Source organism: Apis laboriosa, unplaced genomic scaffold (genome assembly GCF_014066325.1).
Source record: "Apis laboriosa isolate Shangri-la unplaced genomic scaffold, ASM1406632v1 scaffold302_cov145, whole genome shotgun sequence".
NCBI lineage: Eukaryota > Metazoa > Arthropoda > Insecta > Hymenoptera > Apidae > Apis > Apis laboriosa.
The window spans coordinates 73,636-99,913 of NW_025222746.1; the positions used below are offsets into that span (position 1 = coordinate 73,636).

General features: G+C 19.3%; 1 protein-coding gene across 2 annotated transcripts in view; it reads left to right on the plus strand.

Annotated features, from left to right (window-relative positions):
• Positions 1-15,180: 15,180 nt before the first annotated feature.
• LOC122714409 (proto-oncogene tyrosine-protein kinase receptor Ret) overlaps positions 15,181-26,278 on the plus strand; it is a 67,102-nt gene continuing 56,004 nt past the window's right edge. For both annotated transcript variants that reach the window (XM_043935723.1, XM_043935724.1), the window contains exon 1: positions 15,181-16,041. In XM_043935723.1, coding sequence (XP_043791658.1) covers positions 15,960-16,041 — 82 coding nt within the window. In that variant the 5' untranslated portion in view covers positions 15,181-15,959. The remainder of the gene's footprint in view (positions 16,042-26,278) is intronic.

Consider the following 26,278-nt stretch of genomic DNA (forward strand, 5'->3'; position numbering starts at 1 on the left):
TAAAATTATGATCTAAATTCGAAAATATATAAAGCATAAGAAGAAATAATAATTATTAAGATCTATTATACATTGACTAAATAAATATTTTAACTATATAGGTAATATAGATTATAAGATAATATTATTACATTATATATACAATATATTGTTATATACAAAAATATGTACAAATATATATATTACAATGTATATACACGCTTATAACAGTATATACATGTTAGCTTATAATATTTATTATAAGCTATTTTAGTAAATTATTTTTGTTCTAAATCAATTTGTATCGAACAAATCATTATAATTGTATTATAGTAGATATATTATATGGATCAATCACAAAAATAAAAAATGGATATATACATTTTAATATAATATGAAAATTTTATATTTTATTTATGTTTATTAAACATTTCTTTTTTTATATTTTCCTTTTTCTATATTTAATTCGCAATTTCAAAGTATTTTATTTTATTTAATTATAGTATTTAATATTTAATTATTATGAATTGTAGTTTTAATTTTAATCGTTATAAATTATTAATTTTATTTTGTGAGTCGATAACATTGAGAATAACAAAACAACAAATGATAATTAAAATAATAATAAAGTTTTGGAGTTCTAAATATAGATATAAGATTCTAATCTGTGCTTTAAAATTGGATAAAAAAAACTATTGTATATTTATCTTTTATCTCATATATGCTAAAACTCGGTAAAAACTAGCCTAAATATTTTCGATTTTATCTAAAGTTGATAAAACAGTTTTGATGATCTGTAATATATAATTCAATGAAAAGTCGGTAATCGTTGCATCATTTATATACATCTAAAACCTTAATTACACGAGTACCAAAAAATATACTCTTACTGATATGCAATATTTTATCTGTGATATTTCGGCCAATAAATCTATTTATTTTTATAATTTTAAATTTTAAGTCTGTCAGAATCAATTATTAATCAAATACAATATTTTTTAAGTAATTTTCTTTCAATTATATTTTATGATATATTTTCACATAATATTAAGTCAATATTTATTATGATATTTATATATTATCTATTATTTTTTAATTTAATTATAAGGATAACAAATTGAATCAAAAAAAAACTTATGAAAGAAAAATTAAAATTATGATTTTTCAGATATTAACAAAAATTATTACTATTACATTGATTTTTGTTGATATACCATTGTATGATTCATAACAATGTATGTACATATTATATGTGTATGTATATTATGTTATATGCAATTGTTATCTATTGTTTCTATATAACATATCATAGTAATTAATATCTAAAATATAATGAATAAACTAATATTATCAATGTGAATTAATATAATTTAATATTTATTTATAAAGAAAATTGAAATTCTTTGAATCTATAAAATGCAAAAATAAAATATAAAACAATCTTTGGACGACATTATAATAATCGATATTACAATAAATACTAAATAAATAAACTAAATAAATAATAAATAATTACACAAATAAATAAAACATGAAATTGATATTATTACTATTCAGGTTATAACCGGATGAATTTCTTAATAAAAAAATAAAAATATAAAATAAAAAAATAAAAAAATAAATTGAATAAATAACTTTTATATCTAATTAAATTATTATTAAATTATATTTAAATTAAATTGTTATTAAATTATATTTATATTAAATTAAATTATATATTTAAATTATTTTATTAAAATTACATGTAAAGTAATGATTTTTTATTTGCCGTTTCATTTTCGAAAAAATTAAATTTGAAAATTTTTCGAATGTAAGTTAATTTCTGATTGAATAAATTTTTATAAAAACCTTTATATGTAAAAATAATTAATAAAAAATATGTAATAAAAATTTTATTGCATATTGAAGTTCTTAAAAAGTTTATAAAAATATAAGCGACTGTCACTTATTAAATTAATATACACATCATAGATATGTATGCATATGTACATAAACAATATGTATACAAACAAAATTCAATATATAGCAACAATTTTTAATATTTTGAGAATTATGAATTTGCAATAATTTGAACTATAATTATTATATTTTTTGAAAAATATGTTTTCAATCGAATCGATCATACATCTTTCTTTTTATTATCTCAATAATAAAATAATCCCATAATATACCCCAAATATCTCAATAATAATAAATATCCCAATAATATACCACAACTAAAGTTGTGTTCTTAATTTGTATCTAAAGTATACACAAACAATGAAAAAATTCTGTGATATCACATTATAAATATCACTTTTAAAATAAATAATGTTATTTTTTTATGTGATAAAATTTATTCAAATATTTGTAATCCTGATTAAATAACATCAAATAATGCATCTTCTTTTTTTATTATTTTTTAATTTGATATAAAAATATAAATAGATTCTCATTCAGAAATTTGAAAAAAGTTATAAAAATAATGAAAATATAAAGAATATGAAATGATTTTTATTGTCTATCAACAATTTTTTTTATATTTATACTATAAATATATTTATATATATTTATACTATATTTATACTATAAATCTATAATCAACAATAAAAAAAATTATATATCTACGTTTTATTTACAATATATATAATTATTATTTAAATATATATAATTTTTAATATATATATACATAATATATATATACATAATATATATATATATATATATATATATATGTACATTTCATGTGTTCATTTAATGCAAATTTAAATTGCCTATAACTTAATAAATAACTCTTAACTAATATTTTTGTATGCCAATTTTTATGTTTATTTTTGTTATTAAAATCGATTTTTCAAAGATATCAATAAAAAATTTATTAGACCAATAATATATTAATATTCTGTATACAAAATAAATCATTAAAAGTAATTAAAATAAATTTTAAAATAATATTTAAAATAATATTTAAAATAATATTTTTAATTTTTGAGATATAGAAAAATTATTTGAAAAATTATTTTTTTTGTTTAAAAAATTATTTGGTTCAGAAAGAATTATTATTACATGATGAAAAAAATTTTTTATTCAAAGATATTCAGAGATCTTGAAAGTTATTTTTTTCTTATTTAAAATCTTATTCTTATAAGATTTAAGAAATATTCAGATAAATCGATTAATACAATTCAAAAATACATAGTTTTATTTAAAAAAGTAAAGATGATCTTCAAAAGTTGTAAATATATGCAGCTGCGAACAAATTTTTTCCTATTATGTGAAATTCTTTTGTGATAAATCAAATGACTTTCATTTTAAACATTTTTTTATACTTCAAAAATTAAAAGAATTATTTAATTATCATTGCTCTTGTAATTCAATATATATATAGAATATAGAGATATATATGTATAGAATATATGTATAGAATATTATAATTTATAATTATAATACATAATATTACAATACTTAGATAGATTGTATAATACAACATTTATGTAAATTGTATAATTTATGTTCAATTATTAGTGTCACTATTTTCGTTTGTTTGATGCGATATAAAAATACACTAGTTAATTCTTCTGGCATAGGTGTCTTTTCGTACATTTTAATAATTAAATAAATCATACATTTTTTTTGTTATTTTATAAAAATAATATTTTATAAGAATAAAATTCATATTGCTATTTTTCATATCTAATTTCATTCTGCATAATTCAGCTATCATTTCAGATTTTAATCTATTTCGTTCTGTTGTTTTTATATCTTCTACCATAAAAAATAATCTTTCTATATCTGCATTTGAACAAGGTAATGTTATTAATTATATTAATGATATTAGCAAAAAAAAGACATTCAACAATAAAATTATCATTAAGATAGGTAATTTTGCTAATTTCATATCAAAATTGAATAATATTTAATTGAGTCAGTCTTTCTTTTTCTTCTGATAAAAAAAGAAAGGTAATAAAACCATTCGTTTTTTACTTTATATGATTATTGAAATGATATGGAAATTTATTTAAAACATAATCTAATTGATTGCTATGTTTTGTTAAATGTAGTGTGATACTAGGATTTAGAAAATCTAAAGAATGAAGAAATGATTAAATGGAAAATCGTTTTACAGCTTCTGTAAATGCTGTTTAATTTAAAAATTTTTATAATTATGATAAAATTCTCTAATTTTATTATTTTCTGATGCACTTCTAATTTCATTAATTATTATCTTTATTTTATTTTCAATAATTATTGATTCTAGTGAAAGTACATTGTTTTCATTGTCAAAAATTATTAAATTTATATCATAAATATTTTCCACTTCTAGAATGCACTTTAGAAAATTAGCCCCTAATATTCTTAAAAATCTAATATTGGTAATAATTCATGGATTTTTGGAAATTTTGGAATGTTTATTAAATCGCATGAATAAAGTTAAAATATAATTCAGAAATTCTAAATATGCTTTAGTATATTTGCAATTAAAATAACTGAATATCTCTTCAATAATAGAACAATTTTCTTTAGCATTTGCCAGAGAAAAAATACTATATAAAATTGTCCATTGATTTAATATTCGATGTACACAATCTGATAATATTAGCCATCTGATTGCAAATAGTTGTATTGTTTATTTGTTTGTGTATTGTTTGAAGCTTGTGTTTTGCAATTTTCATAAATTGTTACATATCTTCTAAAAAAGCTTGCCTCTTTGGATTTTTGAAGTGAAATGAAAAAACATTATGCAGAAATGTGTTGATATATTATGGTATATGTTCACATGCATAAGTTACAACTAAATGTATAGAGTAATATATACAGGAAAAAACAGTAACTTCCTGTTATCTGTCAATAGACAAGAAATAATTGAGTTTTGTTTTTCTACCACACAATTGGCATTATCAATACATATGCCAATAACATTTTTTATAAATAAAGTGTGTTTTTGTAAGGCATAAAGAAAATATTTATATAAATCATTTACTTTTATTTTTTTAATCTTTAAAAGATCTAATAAATATATTTGGATGTCTCCATTATGTACATATCGTACCAAAATGCATAATATTTTTGTACCTAATATATCTATATTTTCACCAATTAATATAGAAAACAATTTTTTTTAAGAATTTTTTTTTTAAGAATTTACTTTTTGAAATTATTGAAGTATTGATTACATTTTTGATTATTGTATTGTATATTTTTGTTTTTTTTTTGTGTTTTATTTTATATTATTTGTGAATCAGATACTATCAATTCTGTTGTTAGGGTAAAATGTTTATATGAATAAAAACTTTTATTACATTCTATAAGTTCAAGAACAAAATGTATTTTTCCCTTTTTAATTTCTGTCTCTTTTGACACAGGAGGAAGCAATTTTTTTTAATTCTCTCTTTTCTTCTTTCTTACTCATATTTATCATATGTGCATTCCTACAACTGTGCTTCAGTTCACTTCTTCTAACTGCAAGAATCTTATTACAAGCAATGCATATAACTTTGTAGATTATTATTGAATTTTTTCATCCAAGTTCCTAATTTAGAATCTGAGAGCTAAGCATTACAAAACTTATGCTTTCTTATGTTCTATTCTGCTATTTCTATTATCATTACCTATTTATGAAATATCTATCATTAGTTTATTTTTCATATTATAATAACATAGTTTCAAAAAATTTAAAAACAAAAACTTGATATTGGAAAAAAAAATAAATATTTAGGTTTTAATTCTATAATTTAAGAAATCTTTTTATATTTCAAAAACTATTCTTTTTTAAATTTTAAAAATAATGTAGAAATATTAAATATGTATATCTTACTTAATTCGCTATCTTGGCTTTACTAGATTTTTCAATATCTTTGCTGGGACTCGGAACAATTAAGATGCCATCATCAATATCTATTTATAAAATAGACTGTTATAAAAAAAATAAATTTTTATTTTATTTTTAATAATATATAATATATATAATAATATTGTTTTAAAAAAAAGAAAAAATATAAAAAGAAAAAATTAAAAAAAAAAGGAAATACATAGGAAAAATGCATTATATATTTATAATATTATTAGTAATATAAAAAATTATTAATGTTATCTAATTTATAACATTGTAAATAATAAAAACAAATGACCTCTTAATCAATAATATTTGTATAAAAAATATAATTTTAATATAAATTTCTGATTTAATATGCAAAAGAATGAAACATCAATTTGCAAAAATTTTTCAATTTAATTCAGCATTCAATTGGTGAAATTATAGTCAAAATATAATCAAAATTTTTAAATAAATTATTTAATATTTTCATTTGTATTTTGATTTTACAATTTATATTGATAGTTCATATGATTTTGTAAATATTCTGAGAATTTTATATATATTTTATGAATAAATTTTATTAGAATTAAGACTAAAAATTAATATTATATTCCTATATTGTGATTATTTTATTAATTAGATTATAAAAAAGAATAATATTTTTTAATAAATATTTATTTTTAAATAATGCTTAAAATATATATTGCAACTTAACGAAATTTTTACTCTATATCATTTTTCAATTAAACCAAAAATTTCAGTATTTTTTTTAATATTAAAATAACTTGAAATGTAATAAATAAAATGAACATATAACATATAAATATAATAATTTAAAATTTATTATTTTGTTATAAAATTTATTAATTGTTTTATAATAGTTTCCATTTTACTTATTTTCAATTTCTGCAATGATTCTTTACTTGTTTTAAACAAATTGGTATTCTAAGTATGCTGGATTTTCTTTAATATTTAGAATTTAGATTATTAATATCAAAAATATCATATCAAATTAAAAAATAAATAGATTTATAAAAATATATAAAAAAATTTTATAAAAATCTTTTCCAATTTGTGTATTAATGAAAAATATTAAATATATAGCTTACCTGATTGGTTACCCATAATGGAATTCAAAAATACAAACTACTACACTAATAAAAATAACAAAAACTTAAAATTTTAAAAAACTATTCTTTCTATTCATAAAAAATTTCGAACAAGATTTCTGTTCGAATAGAATGAATAATATAAAATATAGCCACTGAAACATTGCATTTGCTATATGAACATCATTTTCTCAATCATTCATTCTGTCACATCCAGTAAGCATTACTCAAGTCCAAGGATTTAAGAGATTTGAAGGGAAGGTAATAGGAGAAATAAGAATGCTTCGATGATGGAATCACTATTTAGCAATGGCTAAACGTATTCGACAGTTATATAACATAGGTAATAATAGCAATTATGGATCATAAGATAATAAAGGATAGAACAGTAAAAGATGTTTATTTTAACAACATATATCATTGATATCATATATTCTTTAGAGCAAAATGTTAATCAAGGGATTTGAATAAAAGATAATACTTAAAAGAAAAGGAATAATAATCGGTTAATAATAATTCATGACTTGATAATAATGTTATGGCTAACAACTATTGATATTTATTACGTAATTGTATATATATATATATATATATATATATATATATATATATAAAATAGCATAAATGGAATAATGGAAAAAATAATAAAAGAAAGAAAAAAATCCCTCGTCGAGATTAACTATTCGACAGTTATTTTCCGTTTAATGAAAAAATATTGTTGGCAACAGTGTGCCGATACAGTATTTAATTTTAACAATATAACATAATAAATTAATTATATAAGAATATAGTCAAATGAGTGTATTATTTAATACAATTGTATATATTTTCATTTCAATAATATTGGCATAAATAGAATATAGAATATATTTAATATATATTAATTTTTATATTTTTCTATATATAATAATTATTTAATAAGAATTAAAATATAATTATAAAATATAATTTAACTTTTCCAATTTTGACTATTTCACTATAATTTTTTTTTAAATAGCTTCATTTTATAATTAAAAAATTCATGAAAGTCATGCAAAGTCAGGAATCTGAAAGAATAAATGTAATTTTTTGTTATTTTTTTAAAAAAAAGAATTGCTAGTATACATTTATATGGATGGATTTGTGTATGTAAACATATTTATCTTAATATAAACATCGTGATGACGAGCTAACGAGTAAATCGATCAAAAATCTATTTTCTCATAAATAATAATAGATTTAAAATATCGAACTTGAATATTCTGCAAAAATAATATTTTTTATTTGGACGATCGAAATTGTAATTGAAAAATTGAAGTTACAATAATGTGGTATCATTATATTTAATATCTATTATTATAAAACTCATCATTGTAATTTCATTCAAGATTGTTTTATATTTATTTTCATGGATCTAAAGAATCCATAGAATATCCATAGAATAGTACTATATAATATTAAGATATTAACAAATGTAACAAATGATTTCTGCTGAATATCCAGTTCTGTATAGATCAAAATTGTGATATTTCAAGTTTATTACAATTCATGAGAATATACATTTTGATCATTCACCTATTATACGTATTAGTTATCTCTTGCCACGATGTATTTATATTAACAAAATGACTGTTCGCCAATAATGGATGGCATCATGGATGCATATATATATAAATTTTATGTAATAATAGCAATTTTGTCTCTTTTTTTAAAAAGTATATTTTTTGATGTTTCTGGATTAATTTTTCATTTTAGAGATAAAATAAAATTATTTAAAAAAAAACTATAATAATAAATAATTAGAATTAAAAAAAGTTATTAAATTAATCATCAAATTAGAAACAAAATTAGAAAATAATTAATTGGAATCCTCACCGATTTCGATAATTTTTAAATATTTTTAAAATTTATAAAAATATACATTTTAAATGAACTTTGCTTGTTATCGTTATCGATCTTAATTTTCGAGATATTTGCAAAAAAAAATTATTATTTATTACATAGAATTTCTCTTAACATATTCACCACTACGTGGGCATACGCATGTAATCATTATTCTATTATTTATTTTTTATTAATATAAATATATAATAGCAACAAATAATTAAAACAGTATAGCAAGTGACTAGTCAAAAATCTACTTACTAATGGATCGCAGTAAATACTATTAAAATATTTAAAATAGCTTATGATATAAAAATATCTCAAATTTAATGCTGAGTTAATTATAAGAACATAGATATTTATTGTAACTTTGATTATTGTAATTTCGGTTGCTCAAGAATTATTTTATGTTTTATTTTTCCATTAGATTTGAAACATTTTAAGCTCATCATAACCTATAAGTAACTTTTTGACCAATCTATTATATATTTTAGATGCCATCCGTTGCGATATGTTTATATGTAATAGATAATGATAATTCCAGCTTATATATATAGGCGCATATGTCTCATAGTCACAGATGTATAAGACATATAAGAAAAATTCTATTTAATAATAATAGCAATCTTTTTTTTTTGTAAATATCATACAAGACAAAAGTTATTAAAAATTTTGTTTTATATAACATTCAAAAATCATAAAAATCGATGAAAATCTTTTTTATTCCGAATATTTATTAAAATTAAAAAACTTTATATTTTATATTATTTTGTATTTTTATTTAAATTTTTTATAACATTTTAAATTATTTCGAATCTATAGAGTATTATTATATTTATGGAATACCTTTGGAAGATTGTAAAGATCAAAAAAAAATTGATAAATAAAAATATCTTTTAGAGACTTATTTCTTAAATTATGAAGAAGAATAGCAAATAAATAAGAAAATTCGAATGTTGAAGTTATAAAGAAACAAATTTACATATATCGTTTTAATTTTTTATATCGTATCACTGATTTGTTTATTCATTTGCAATACTTAAATCTGCTTTTTTTTACACTATTCTTTTCTTTTTCTCGTTTTATTATGTACAAGAAAAATGCTATCAAAACTATTAAGATTTAACAAGATTTTTCTTTAAATTTTCTAAGTTTTTTTTGAATTTTAATATAAAGTTATGAGAATTGATATCATTAAATGTCAATAAATATTAATATAACTTTATCTCAATAAAAAAATCTAAATTACTAAATTTGTATCAATCGGAAATTTATTATTTTGAATCTACTGATTAATATTTCTGCATTTTAATATTTGATATTTTCTAAATAATTTCATAAATGGACGTTAACTTAAAATTAATAATCATTGATGGATTTCTTCATTACAATAAATTTTCAATGGCGACATAAATATTGTATTAAGTATTTTGATTGAAATATGATTGTATAACTTTTTCATTCTAATTTTTTCATTTTCTTTTGATCATATTAATATTTTTTTTATACTAATAATCTAAAATTAAAAGAATTGAAGATTTTTTGAAAGATGTAATTTTATATATAATATAATGAATGAACTTCAAATTTCTAGATAGAAAAATATCCTTTGTCAACTAAGATCTTATGTCTTCTTAGAAAAAAAAAACAGAAAGAATAAAATTTTTTCGTATTCACACAATGATAATTGATGATTTTTAGTCGACTGAAGTCATTTGTCTTTTTCCTTAAAAATTAATAATTTATGTAATTTTAATTTATGTAATTTTATAAATTATAATCAAATTACTTTGAATATTTATGTTTTTCAAAAATTGAAGTAAGAAGAAAAATGTTTTTCTGAATTGCTTTGACAATGATATTGAAGGAGGAATAAAAAGACATTTCTGCTTCCTTTTGAGGAACAGAATAAGAACATTTTTTACCAATCATATATATGCAGTAAATATGTTAATTTTAAAATATTATACCAATGCTGCTCAAATATTATAACAATATCTTTTACTAAATTGATATTTTATATATAGATAATACACAAAAAAATGTTTTTCAATCATTATTTATGTTATTTTATACATATAACGTTAATAATATTAATAAATATTATTAATTAATTATTATAATGTATTTAGTAAAAATTTGTCGATTTTTAAACATTTAAAATTTGGCTTATTTTAAGTGTTTGTTCTTGTTCATTCCTTTAATTAAGTGAAAAGTTTTATTGAAAATATTCAATGCTTTCTGTCGTATCTACTCGTATGTCTATGTGTACATTGTTCGTTAGAGGAACACAATTATAATAAATATATATTTCTTTTTCTTTTCCATAGATAATTCGATATTGTAATATACAAAAATTGATTTATTGTTTTTTTTTCTTATTAATCCTACCAAAAAGTTGTGACTCGTATATCACAATTGTTTGACAATCATTGCATTATACATTATATGATTTTTTATTCGCTTCTAATATTTATATAGAGTATTAATATATCTGTTTTTAATAATTTAAAAATATATTTGTATATTTCTTAATAAAAAATTAGTTTTATCATTTTTTTTAATAATTTATTTTTGTAAATGTTAATTCTAAGACATTTTTAAGAAAATTCTAGATTCTAGAAATCAAAAAAAATATAAAAATTGCATAAATATAATAAGATGCATAAAAATATTAGTTGAAGTTTAAAGTTTTCATTAAGTTATAAGCAATTAAAGTTTGCATTAAACGAAGCGAAATGGAGATAGAATGACAGCGACACTGTAATAGAAATAGGGCTGTCTTATTCTATCTTTGTCTCGTAAATATAGTATTTTTAAAAGAATATTTATTATTTAAAAAATTTGTTGCTATAATAATATTTTTTAAATGAAATTTAAAATTTGAGATTTATAACAAATTATTTCATTCTTAGTAGAGATTAATTGCATAATACTAGATTCTATGTAGTATATAATATAATATAATTGATCTTTTCAGTTTTCAGTAAAGCTTTAGAAATGAAATCTGAAATATAAAAAAAATATAATAAGATAATAAATTTCTTCGTGCTCGATCTACTTATATGTATTCTATTCCATTTATGTAGATGTAAATAACTAAATTTTTGGAAATAATATTGGATGAATTTTTTTTATTCCGTTCATTTTTTCAAAATTTTCATTTCCAAATTGATATTATTTTTCTGTTTTTTTAACCTAAATGGTTTTTTTTTTTCTACAAAATATTACATTTATTTCAAAAAAGTTTATTCAATCTATATTCAATCTTCTTTTTTGTAATTATTATATTCTTTTAAAGTTTCAGAATCTATAATATTAAATATATTTGTAACATCTGATTTTATTAGTTTTGCTGATTCTTCAAAATTTTATCATTTTTATTTCATTGAATAATGAAACTTTAGACAAAGAAGTATTGAGCTTTAATATTTCTTTAATAATTTCTTCTAATGTTACGTATTTATTTAATTTTTTTTTAATTAATTAGCAAATCATTTAAAAAAAAAAAATACTAAATCATTATTCACATTTTTTTAGAAATTATAATTTAATTATTTCGTATAAATATTATCATCAAGATTATCAATATTGCAATTGTTAATGGAATTAAAAAATCAATATAGAAAATACAAAAAATATATAAAAAATTTTATATATAATATAATAATATAATATAACAATTATATATTGTATTATACTATTGAATTTAGAATAAAAATACAAATCATTATTATATATCATTTAAAGAATGGAAAGAATGGAAGCGGAGAGAATTAATTTTGTATAAAAAAAAAAAAATAGAATGAATCTTCGAAAAATTTTTTATGAAGTATATGAAGTATATGAATATATGAATTTAATTAGACTCTTTTTTATCTTGCATGATTGTACAAAGTTTCTTAAAAATTGATGAATGTGTCAGTAACTAATGTTATGAGTGAATTTATTTCGACACTAATATTATCAGCATCCAAAGAATTCCCAAAAAATGCTACAATTTCATTATATTGGATATTAAATTGTAAAATATTTTTTATATTATATATTTTATATTATGTATATATATATTATATTATATATATATATTATATATTAAGAAATTATGTATATATATATATACAAATATATATATATTTACATATATTTTAATTTACATAAGTTATTAATTTGTTAAATGTTATTAAATATAGAAAAAAATATATATATATTAATTTATATAAATTATTAATTTATTAAATGTTATTAAATATAGAAAATGAAAAATCAATAATAATTAAAAAGAATTTGAATTAATGATACAGAAAAATTTCACATAGAAATAATTAATCAATTTTTAAATATTCTATTTTCAAAATTAAATAAAAGAAATAAAATATATAAAGAATTAACAAAATTTAAATTTCTTTTTGATTTGAGAAATAACATTAATAAAAAAAAATTATTATACATTATATATGTATATTATAACAAACCATTATATACCATTATATACCATATTATGTATATATATATATATATATACATATTATAGCATATTAATGATACGTTAAAAGACAAATGTAGTTAATTTAATAAATATATTGAATTCATAACTGAATTCAAGTGAAAACAATCTGACGTATGCTAAATATTAAAATCAATTATTAAATTTTTTTCTCAAATTTTGGTTGTAACATTAAAAATATTTTTAACAATGTATTAATTATTTGCGAAGTAGAAAGAACTAAATTGTCAATAATAATAAAAAAATATAGAACAAGTTCTATTTGATTATATAAACATATAATTAGATGATTCTAGAAAACCAATTGAATTTTTTTTTCATTCTGCTTATTGAAAAAAATCGCTATCATATAATGAAATAATAAAATAATTTGAATATACAAAGTAATATATTAAAAAAATAATAAATAATAATGAAATAATTCTTATTCTGTATATATATTATATATGTATTATATTTAATTAAGTAAAAATATTTCAAAAAATTAATATTTGTTAAAGTATAGAGATTGCAAAATGATTATTATATAACTTCAGATTCCTAAAGAATTAAATCTATTATTGCTTGTGAGTATATATGAATTTCATTTATAATGAAATCATTTCATTTATCATAAGTACTAAAAGAAAAAAATATTGAAATTAGAAGATATAGATTTTTATAGTCTCTCTAATAGTAAAATTAAAATATTTAGTATTTTTTTAAAATCATAAATAGGTATGAAGTATATGAATATGAATTTTAGTTCACAAATTTATACATTTTATATAAAAAAATTTTAATTTGTACATTATATTTGTATTAAATAATAAATAATAAATTATTGATCGGAATAGTTTTTATTTATGTATTATTTATTTACATAAATTTATTGTCAAATATACGAATATTTTTTGTACACATTATATCATTAATATATTAATATCATTAATATCATTAATGATATTAAAAATAGTGAATTAAAATCATCAGAATTTCAAATAAACACAATTTTATAATAAATACAATTTTCTTATTATAAATATAGAAATAAATTTAGAAATAACAAATATTAATAAATTAGATTAAACAAGGTACAATATATGTTTCTTATAAAAATGAAATAGCGATATATCATTAAGCAACATTCATTCAAGAAACAAATCTGATTGAAAAGTTAGAATTAATAAGTTAATAAAAATTTTAAAATATTTAGTAAATATTTAATATATATTTATTATTTATTAAATACATATTATTTTATATAATAAATTATTTATATTTAAAATCTTTTTTCATATTTAAATATTACACAAATTTGATTCTTATAGAATGATTATTCAAAAAACTATTTATTCGAACGAAATCGTCCAATTCAGATAATCGATTTTACTGTATTTTAATTAACAATAATAAACAAAAGCTAAACACCGTAAGTAATTGTAACGATCAATATTCAAGGACATTCTCAGCATATCCTCAAAGAGTTTGCGTGCATGTCACTATATACGATAATATTGGTCAACGAACTCTACTAACGATAGCGACGGATCAATTGAAATGCACCCCTTCGTCCTGCGTTCTATGTTTCATTCTGTTATCGTATCAAAGGGGAGGTTCCATCCCTCGACGAAATGTCGAATTGCTTTCGAACCGTCGAAAAAGATTAAGCGAAACGAAAGTGAAAGAGAATTTCAATATCATATATATAGTATATTCATTGTATAATATATTTTTTTGGTATTGCAGGAAAGATATCTAACTGCAAAACGGAAATAATCTTTTTAACAATCAAATTAAAAAATGGTAAAGTATGTCAATCTTTGATCGAAATGTCAAAAAACTAAAAGTAAATAAGAGAAACGAGGAAAATATAATAGGAAGAAAAGTTGGAATTACGAAGACGCGTCAGAGTGTTAAGGGAAGGAATAATTAGAGCGAGCGTATGGGAAAGAACGCATGAAGGGTCGCACCTATTCCCCAAGCGGCTATCTTACTCGGTTTGTCCCGATTCTTCGGGGGTGCGCACACGTGCGTACGCGTACGCGCATGCGCACTCGACCAGAATCGTACCTGATAACGGCGGGTGTTCGACAGTCTTCTCAGTTATGCTTGATGCGTCTCGGCGTCGCGACGCATCGTTCGATTTTTTCCATTTACACTTCCTTCTTTATTCAGTTATTTGCTTTCCTGTGAAAGAATCAAACGTTCGTAAAAGACATTAGCAAAACAAGATGCCACTTTGTTATTTTCGAAATGTTATACATATGTTACGTGTTTCGTGACATTGATCAGTTAATTGCTATTTAATACATATATATATTTTTAATAAGCGTTCAAAATAATACGCTTTTTTTTTAATTTATCTATATCAATCGTTCGCATATATTTTGGAAATTGTCGATCAAATTTTGTGAAATTCTAAAACGCTTGGCTGTCGCATTATATGGACAATCAGTCGAATTTCTTCAATATGGAAGCAATTTTCACAAAGGAATGAAGAGATTGATCTTTTTTGTGTTTTGTTTTCGCATATTATCGAATATTCGCACTGCTGAAAAGCATGTACGCGTACACGTCACGCGAGTAACAAAGTAAAATAGCAAAGCAAACTATAACGTAACAACAAGTCAAAAGATAACAAAAGTATTATTTGAATCAATTTATACTAATTTAAAAATGTGGACAGATTAATATTGGAGATTATTTCGAGTGTTTGGAAAATATCATGCAAAATAACAATTGGCTAAACGAGATCATGATGTGGTTACTTTTATTGTTGTTGTTACCGATAAGAACATCTGACTCTGGTAAGTAAAGCGAATATTACTGAATGAAATTTTATTATCCAATTAACTATTATTAATTTTGTTTTATAAAAAATTATATTTATTGAGACAAATTTATAATCGATTATTGAAATAAAGAAAACTTTGATAATAATCTCTTTGGTGTAATTAAGAAATATTTAAATTAAACAAAAATTCAAATAAAATTATATAAATTTTTTTTCTTAATAATTTTATTATTGATTCGTAATTTATTTTCGATGGTGAACACGTGTCTATGATATTATTCCAAAAGACGAGAAATGCGCGCGTTAACCGATACGTTCGATCGTGCTAAGTCATATTACTAGTTCACGAATCAATCACGAAGCATTGTATGCTAAAATTTGCACATTTATATTGATCTTAAATTGACATCGTTGACTGACCAAGTTATCGCGATTTTATATACTAAACAGTACAAAAAAAAATAGACAATATATTATATGTATATAATACATATAATATATACTTATTGTGTGTATCGATTAAGTATCATAATTTCACATATAAAATATTTAAGAATTGAGAATTATCATGACATTCATCAAATATAAAACATTTGAAGAAAAAAAAAACATTTATAAATTAACATTTGAAAAAAGATCAGTTTTTTTTATTTTTATAATTTCTAATTTTTTTAATTTTAATATTATTTATTCGATTTAAATTTTATCTTGCATGTCGTAAGACCTTATCGTCCTAGCATTATTTTATTTCCATTATGATTCTCATTATATATATTTAGAAATGTTAAAATATAATACTATAATAAAAGTCGATCATTGACCGAGCTATCAGTCAAACCGCATATTTTTCGAGTAAATTTTTAAAGGAATGTTGTTATATGAAGGTTAAGCCGATGACATTCGCACTTGACCGTAATCAGGAGATGTGATATCGCATGTGATGTCGCGTGCAACTCCGGTCTCACGTGATTGCAATGCAACCAAAAAATCGATATTACCGTTTGATCGACTTCGATGAGTTTATTTTTTAATTTGCTTTCCTCGTATTGATCTTCTTTTTTAAACAAAATAATTATTCATTTATATATGCTTTAGTTATGCAGGATAGTTATCTTTTACGTTTTGATCTAGAGATTTTATGCTTTGACATTAGAAGAATTGAATTCGTCAGAATAATGGATTTCGTATTTTTTGTTTTATGATAATTGAGAATATGAAAATACTTTTGACAAAATTAATATTATATTTTATTGAGATTAATTAATATATATAATATAATATAATATAATAAAAATAATCTAATTATTTTTATGTTATTATATGTAAAATAGATATTTAAATATCTATTATTAAATATTTTATAAGCTAATAGTTCTAATATGAAAATTCATTATCAAATTTCATTGAAAATATTTCTAAGTTGATAGAAAAATTTTAGAAATATTAGTTTATTAATTATAAATTATTAAATTTCCATAAGTTCATAAAAAAAATTTTTTAATTATTATAATTTATATAAATAATAAATATAATAATTTAATAATGTTATTATACAATACTTTACTATCATTTAAAAAAAAAATTTTAATTTTATTTTTATTTTTTTCTAACATTTTAAATTTTCTGTATAATTTTATAAAAAATTTAATTATATATATGTGTAAATTTTATCACATATGATATTTTTTAAATTTTTTCTATATCCGAATTTTTAATAAGATTGGTGAGTGACACTTCATAACATTTCGCATTTTACAATAGAATGATAATGAAACAATCGTAATGTCATATTATAACAATGACATTTTCAAAATTTCTGAATGCGAAGAACACATTTTTATGCTCAAACTTCGCTATGTTATTTCTAATCGAATATCAGTACGAAAACGAATGTATTTGCATAATATTATGGCTATAACACGACTTGCGTGCAATCGAACGAGTTTCACAATAAGCTATTCTGTGAATTTAACTGGGATAAAACTTTATTTTTTTCATATATGATCATTTTATAAAATTAAAAATAGATTACGGTAACTAAATGGTTGTCTGTCACGAAATACGACAGCTAATGCTTTTTTTCATTGTAGTTTTTTTGTGTGTATACTGTGATTATAATATAATATATCAATATTAGCAAGCAGCTCAAATACGATAGAATTTTTATGTCTAAGTTAAAATTAAGAATTATTAAGCAAGACAGATTACAACTTACATATTATATGTATAGACTGTAATCAAAAGAGTATATATATATTAATATATTCTCCTTTGGAAGATTGATTAAAAACTATATAAGCAATTTAAGTTAATGAAGCAAATGGAGTGAGATTTTATTATATATCGACTAATATTTTTATATATTTTAAAATTTTGTTTAATTTCTGGAATTAATTTTTCAAAGATATCCCATGAGTATATTAATATCTTGTATCTAACAGTTTTTTTAATAAGTACAAAAATATATGTCTTGATTTTTGTTTGATTCAATGTTAAAAAATTTTATTATTTATTACATATTAAACTTTAACTATATATATAAATAAATGCTAAACTTTTTTATTATTGATGATATATATGTAAAAATTAGGAATTATATTTAACTTAAAAATTCGCTCTTTTATTTATTTATTTATTATATGATTATTTGTTTCATATAATAAACTTATATACAATATATCATTATATAGTGTTAATATATTCGTGAAATACATTTAGAAAATTAATTTTAGAAATTAAAACAAATGCAAAAATATGAAAATATATTGGTATAAAATATCGATTAAGATTTATTTATTAAATTATTAGCAATTGATTTTGTTGTTGTTGCACAAAGTGAAACAAAGATAAAATCAAAAAAATTTATCTATTGTCTCGTTTCATCTAATTTGTTTATAACTCAATAATTAAAAATAAATAAATAATTAAAATATAAAATATATATAATAATATAATAAAATATAAACAAATAAAAATAAATAAAACTTTTGTATTTAATTTTTCGAATTGTTTCTTCCAAAAATGTATTAACAATTCATAAAATATATATTATACAATTCTAAAAAATATTTTATAAATATGTGCAATATTTTATACATTAAATAATTTTTCTATATAACATCTCTTTATTTTAAAAACACAAAAGAAAATTTTTTTCGATAATTTATAAACGTTTATATTTTAAACATAAAATATTAAAAAATATTTATTGAGATTTTTGATAAAATATTAAAAATATTTATTGAGATGTCAATACTTAGTTCAAACTTCAATTTCACTATATACTAACAAAAAAAACATTTTTTTATTATTAAAATAATAAAAATAATAGTTATTTTATGTTTTTATCTAAAGGAAAAATTTATATATCTCTGATATAAAGGAGATGATATATATTATCCTATGAAAATTATTAGTTTTACTACTAATAATACACAGAAAATAAATACAAACTAAGTGAAACTGAAATAAAAATAATCAATAACTTGTAAGAAAATAAATTTCTCAAGCTGACATATCACGTACATTAAAAAAAGAGTAATTATTTAAAGAATAAAGAAAAATGAGGTAACATTCTAATTGACATTCAAAAGCTACAAATGCTCGAAAGAAAAATGTAATTTTAAAAGCGATATTTCGTAGAATAATAAGATATAATAAAAGTTAATGTTAATAAAAATAGAAGAAACGTTAAAAAAAATATTAGAAAAAATATTATTAAAGAAAAAAAAACTTGAAAGAATTTCTAAACTCATTAATAATTAAGAGACATATAAAAACATTAAATTTTGCAGAGGAAAATATAACGAACAAGAATATATAATATTAAATGAAAAATATTTTGATTTTAATTTAAATGTTTTTTATTATTATTAATTTTTTGTTATTATTATGATTTGAAGAAATGACCTGAGAAAAGAAAAATATAAAACAGAAATGACAAATGGATGAAAGAAATGTTAGTTACAGTACAATAAGTTATATTGATAAAAATGATATCACGTACAAAATATTATCTTTGTGGAATACTTTTTCGTTTTAGATTACAATTTTAGAAACTAAAACGAATACAAAAATTGATATATAAAATAATATATAAAATAAAGATTTTGATTGCAGTTTATTTTTTAAATTAAAGCAATTAAAATAATAATAAGCAATTAAAATTTACATGAAGTGTTATTCAGCTCAAAATGCTGATTTTAATTTTAATGCTAAATTTTAATTTTAAATAATAAATAATTTAAATATTTAAATAATAAACAATAAATAAATAATAAAGTATCATAAGACATTATATCAATATAGTTGAAGTAAATAAAATTTTCTATCCTAAAAATTATATATTATATATATATATATTATATATCTATAATTATTTAACTACTATAATTATTTAATTATAATTATTTACTATAATTAGTTTTGAAATGCGTCATTAACCCAAATGATTAGGAAATACTAAATTAGATTTATAAAATAGCATCCATTCCAATAATCCATTCCAATAGCATATATTTTACACATACAAATATGAATGTGTAAAAATATATAATGTACAAGTATACAAAACATTATTCTAAATAAATTCATTAATACATAATTATAATGATTGTTGTTAAGAATGGATACTTCAAATCTTTTAGAAATTTAATTTTCAATATTTAAAAATTCTAATTATAGCTAAGCTCTTGTAATTTGATATTTTTATGAAATTTTGAAATCTTAAAAATATGATAAATATATATATAATAAATAATTTATAACTACGATATTAATTTATTTTTATTTAAAAATAATAATAAATAGAATTTTTATCTACATTTTAAAGTCGTCATATATATTTCATTATATATATAATTTCTTTATTATAATTTATTTAAAAAATAAAAAACAAATATTTAATTTTTTGAAAAAATGATTGTCATTATTATTAACTATCTAAATTTATTAGCTATCTAAATTTTGAAAAATTTCAAAAATCAAAATTTGTTAATATTTTAATTTTTGATAAAATAAGTAGATGCTTTAAAAAAGAAAAGAGAGAAAAGAATAAATCAGGTTTCGAGACTTCATAAAGTTTTAGATTCAAGTTTCGCAAGTCCAGAAGTCTGTTTCTTAATCAATCTCTTTGGTAAGTATACATTCTTGATTAATTACGAAACCTCAAACGCATGCGCTAATTGTGAATCTTATGGTAACACGGAACATGCAAAGCGGTAATTTAATAGTGGAAAAACACTCATAGGAGATCGAAGGAATGAATATAGAATTGAATAATCAATTTTTGTTATCTTAATTTAAAAATAAATGAATCTATAAATCTGCTAAAATTTCTTCGCGACTTAAAAGATGAAAGTTGAAAAAAATCTAAAAACTTGAAAAATCGATTCGATTGTACGTATACTCTAGACTTGTAACTATTGATTATCGATATTTTATTAATAATTTTCGATATATCTATCGATAATATCGTTCCTTTCAATCATTTTTAGCTATATTAATGATTTATTTTGAATAAATAAAAATTCAACAAAATATCTATAGTTAACATAACTATAATAACAATTTTGAATAAAAAAAAAATTGAATTCCAGTTATTTTCATCCATTATCGTTATTTTAACAATGTCGTCTCTATGTCAAATTATCGATGTTTATCGATAAATATCAATAATCACAATTTTAGTATACTCGTTCGTATCTATTTTTAGAATATCAAGGATTCGAAAAGCAATGAAACGTAATCGAAATGTGACACGTTTATCGAAGGTTCACAGGAACGCAAGAACGATTTCCCATTCGCGTGCAAATTCTCAGTCGACGAACGCACGATACCGTGCGTTCCGCGATGTCGACGAACATGGATACTGCCCATGCAAGTTCACCGTGCGCTCGATAAGACGTAGTGTGGATAGGAACACGCGCTAATCCCGAGACGGTTGCACACACGAATGTACATGTGCCAATTAACGTTTGAAACCCGCATGCACGCGCACGTATACATGCGTGAATGTAATACTTTCCGTATGGTTGAATAATAATTAACCAGTCGCGTATATCGAGACATCGCACTTTTCGAATTTAATCGAGCTAGGAATGTTTCTAATGTAAACAAGAGATACGAAAAATGATACATGATATATCGATCGATGCTTTTAATAAATAAAAAATTCAAAATTATATATGTATAAAAATGATTAGGTTTTATCTGAGAAAACATTAAATATTAAACAATTTTTTAAAAGTTTTAAAAAGTATTTAATTATGAAGATATATAGAAAATAATATGTTACTTTTAATATTAAAATATTGCTAATTGTTATATTTCAAAATTAATTATAAATTAGAAAATTAAAAGATATATTTGAAATTATTTTATAAGAGTGTCATCATATCTATTAATCATATATTAATAATGGATTTATATTATAATTGAATTTATACTAAATAAATATTAATGTTTTTTTTTAAACTTTTAAAAATTTTAAAAGAATTACATTTCATGAATTTGAATGTTGACATACAAGATATTAATATATTTGTGGAGAATTATTGAAGGATTGATTAAATGAAATCTTTATTTCGATTCTATTTCTGTATTTATAAAAATTTAAATTTTTATTATTATTTAAATATTTTCAATCAAGATATAAATAAGCCTTAATCCAGATTTTTTATATATCAATTTTTGCATATGTTTTGATCTTTAGAATCGATTTTTCAAAAGTGTTTTACAAATATATTTATAATGAAAAAAAAATAAATAAAAGGTTCAATTGAATTTCAATCAATGAAGAAAAAATAAAAAAAAATTAGTTCATGGATGGCTGCTATAAGGCAAACATTTATTCTTATTGTAAGGATAAAATCAAATTCATTATGTTTGTATTTACAAATCTGAATCAATTTAAATATTCATATTTCATTTATTCATATTTCATTATTGTATTCATTTCAAATATTAGTCACGGAAATTATATGTTTAAAAAAAATCAAATTCTGATAAACAGTGAATTTTAAAAATCACAAATATATTATTGTATCTAAGTATTGTATACAATAATATTTTGTATATATGTATATTTTGTATACAAAATATATTATATATACAATTATAATATAATTATATAATGTTCAATATCATATAATATATAAAATTCAATATTATAATATTATAATATTAAAATTGCAATTTAATCATTGAAATTGTAACTATTTTAAAAATAATATTTCATTTCTTGCATTTTCTTTTCTATTTTTTTTTTTTTTTTTTTGTAAATGATATCCTCTGCTTCTGAAAATATTTCTTGAAGATAAAATTATTGTATAAAAATAGAATTTATATGTAATATTATTTATGTATTATAGAATTGAATTAAAAGCAATATAATTTTATTTATGTTATGTATTTTTTTAAATTATCGCTTTCCAAAATATTTGTACAAGATTCAAATGTATTTAGAAGTACTGTTCCTATTTACTGAAATACTTATAGAGATATTCGAATCCAATTAAATAAAGTTAAAATTTGCGAGATACTTGATTCTATTACTACTTAATATAATTATTAATAAGTAATAGATATTTACGTGTAAAGCGACTAACTATATTAGTATGAAATAAATTATATTTTTTTTAAATACATTTATACATGTTATATTTCGATTAATTTATGTTATGTTGGAATGCAGTAAATATCTTTGCTATTTTTAGAATATTCATTCAATATTTATTAAATTATTTATAATGCGGATTATTATATAATATAATATATGTAAATAACATATAGAATTTATGTTTATAAAATATATAAATATACACGAAAAATATATATATATAAGTACATTAATATGTTCAATCAATTATATATTTATAGATAAATTGTATATAACATAAATTGAACTTCGATATTTAATAATTTTGTTTTAATTAAGAATTTATTTTATTTATTTTATTTATTATATAATATTTATTGTATAATAAAACTTCATAATTAACATTATAATAAATCATATAATTTCTCTATATTTGTGGAGTTTATGTTTGATTGTTAATATTAATTTGTAAAAAAATGATCATATTCTACATTATAAAATGTTATACGTACATATTTATATTTGCATGACCTATATTTTTATCATTATTTCTTATTGTTTATGTTGTATTATGTTTATGTTATTTCACTTATTACTGTTTATGTTATAATTTTCTACAATTCACGCATATCTCGATTCTTTTTTAAAATTATATTTATTTTTTTTTTCTATATTATTTGTTATAATTACTGAGTACATTCCGTAAATAAAACTAATATGGTTCATGAATATTTATATGGAATATCGTATCATAGTCATCTGTGATCACAATCCAATATAAGATAGATATAAAAGTAATATTTAACATACATATATATACATATGTTTTTTTTATTAAAATGCAATATGCAAAATAGTAACATGCAATATGCAAAATAGTAAGATATCAAAAAATACTTTTGTAGTTTGCTCATTAAAAATTTAATATGAAAACAAATTTTTGAGAAAGAAAATTTCTTCAAAATAATTTTTTTATAATTTCAAATCGATTATGTATCAATTTTATGTATATATTATTTTATGTATATATTAAAATATATATCAAACTATTTAGTACAAAATTATATATAGTTAATGATGAAAGTCTAACATACATTATTTTATAAAGAAATTCATCAATTTTGAAAAATTTGATTTACTGAAAAATTTATATATATGTATGGTATATAAATTTTTTGTATAAAATTTTTTTTTGTTTGAAATAATTTATTTTTCAACAAAAATTTCTCTTTGATTACTAAAATCAATTTTTTATTTTTTTTTTTTTGTGTAAAACTTTATCTAAAAATATTTTTTACAATAAAATAATAAAACATTAAAACTTAATTATTTTACGATTCAAAATTTTGTTCGTATCATTACAAAATTATATTTAAAAAAATAATATTTTAATATATAAACTATTATAATTTACATACTAATAATTTTTTTCATATGAAACAGAATTATTATTGATTTTGATAACACGATTTATTAGTTTGAGCTTTCATAGGATTTTTAAGATTCTCTATATATATATGTTTTCATCCGAATGAAGTTTATCCATCATTAAATATTATGTTTATCATTTATCACGTTTAAAGTTATTTCATTGGAAACAAAAAGAAATTTTGTATTCGACTTTGGAGCATTTTCACTGGAATGTTAAATATTACATTTGTCATTTATCATATTCAGAATATTCAGAATGTTTTATTAGAAACAAAAAAAAACTCTGCATTCGACTGATGAAACATTTTCACTCGAATGCAGTGAAATAACGACAAGTTGTACGATTGCTCGCAAGTTCGATGAAATACGAACTTCGAACACATCGCGTGCAGATTTGAAATCGTTAATCAACACTAGCTTTAAAAGCGATTCGCGCCTCTTTTCTGTAACTATCAATTCATAATCGAAATGATGGGGAGAACCGGAAGAGCAATAAAAAAGTAAAAAAAAAAAGAGAAGATGTTAACGATTGATGTTTAAAATGTTCGTTGAACCAATATTATGCGAATTTGAGATAAACTTTGAATCGTATTCGGATTCATTATTCGATGAATGTTAGTTTTTCATTAAAGTCAAATTGAAAAAAATAAATTTTTGAAATAAAGACAAATTTTTTTATATTTTTTTGAACTTAGAATTTTGAAAATAATTTCTTGAAGTAGTAATATATAAAGATATAGTATTTCAAATATATATTTTAATATTATAATATTAAATATATAAAAATATTAAATATTAATTATATTTATATAATTAAATATTAAATATATTATAAATAATATTTTAATAAAATGAATGTTTCATTAAAATATAAAAAAAAAATATTTTAAATAATTATACTTCAACAGTTTTTAATTTTAATATTATATTTGCCCCTTAGATATTGTGATTATTGTTTTATTATATATTACGTAATAATTTAAAAAAATATATCTATTTTCAATTCTTAAGAAATAAGAAAGAAAAAATTCTGACACTTATTGCATTTCGATAAAAATACATAACTATTTTATGTATACTGAATTAGAGTAGAAATAATACTCACCTATTTATCTATGATTTAGATATTAAATGAAATAATACTTTGAAACTATTATTTTTAAGTAATTAAAATATAAATTATGAAATATTTTTTAATATTTATTTTAAGATTAAGAAAAAA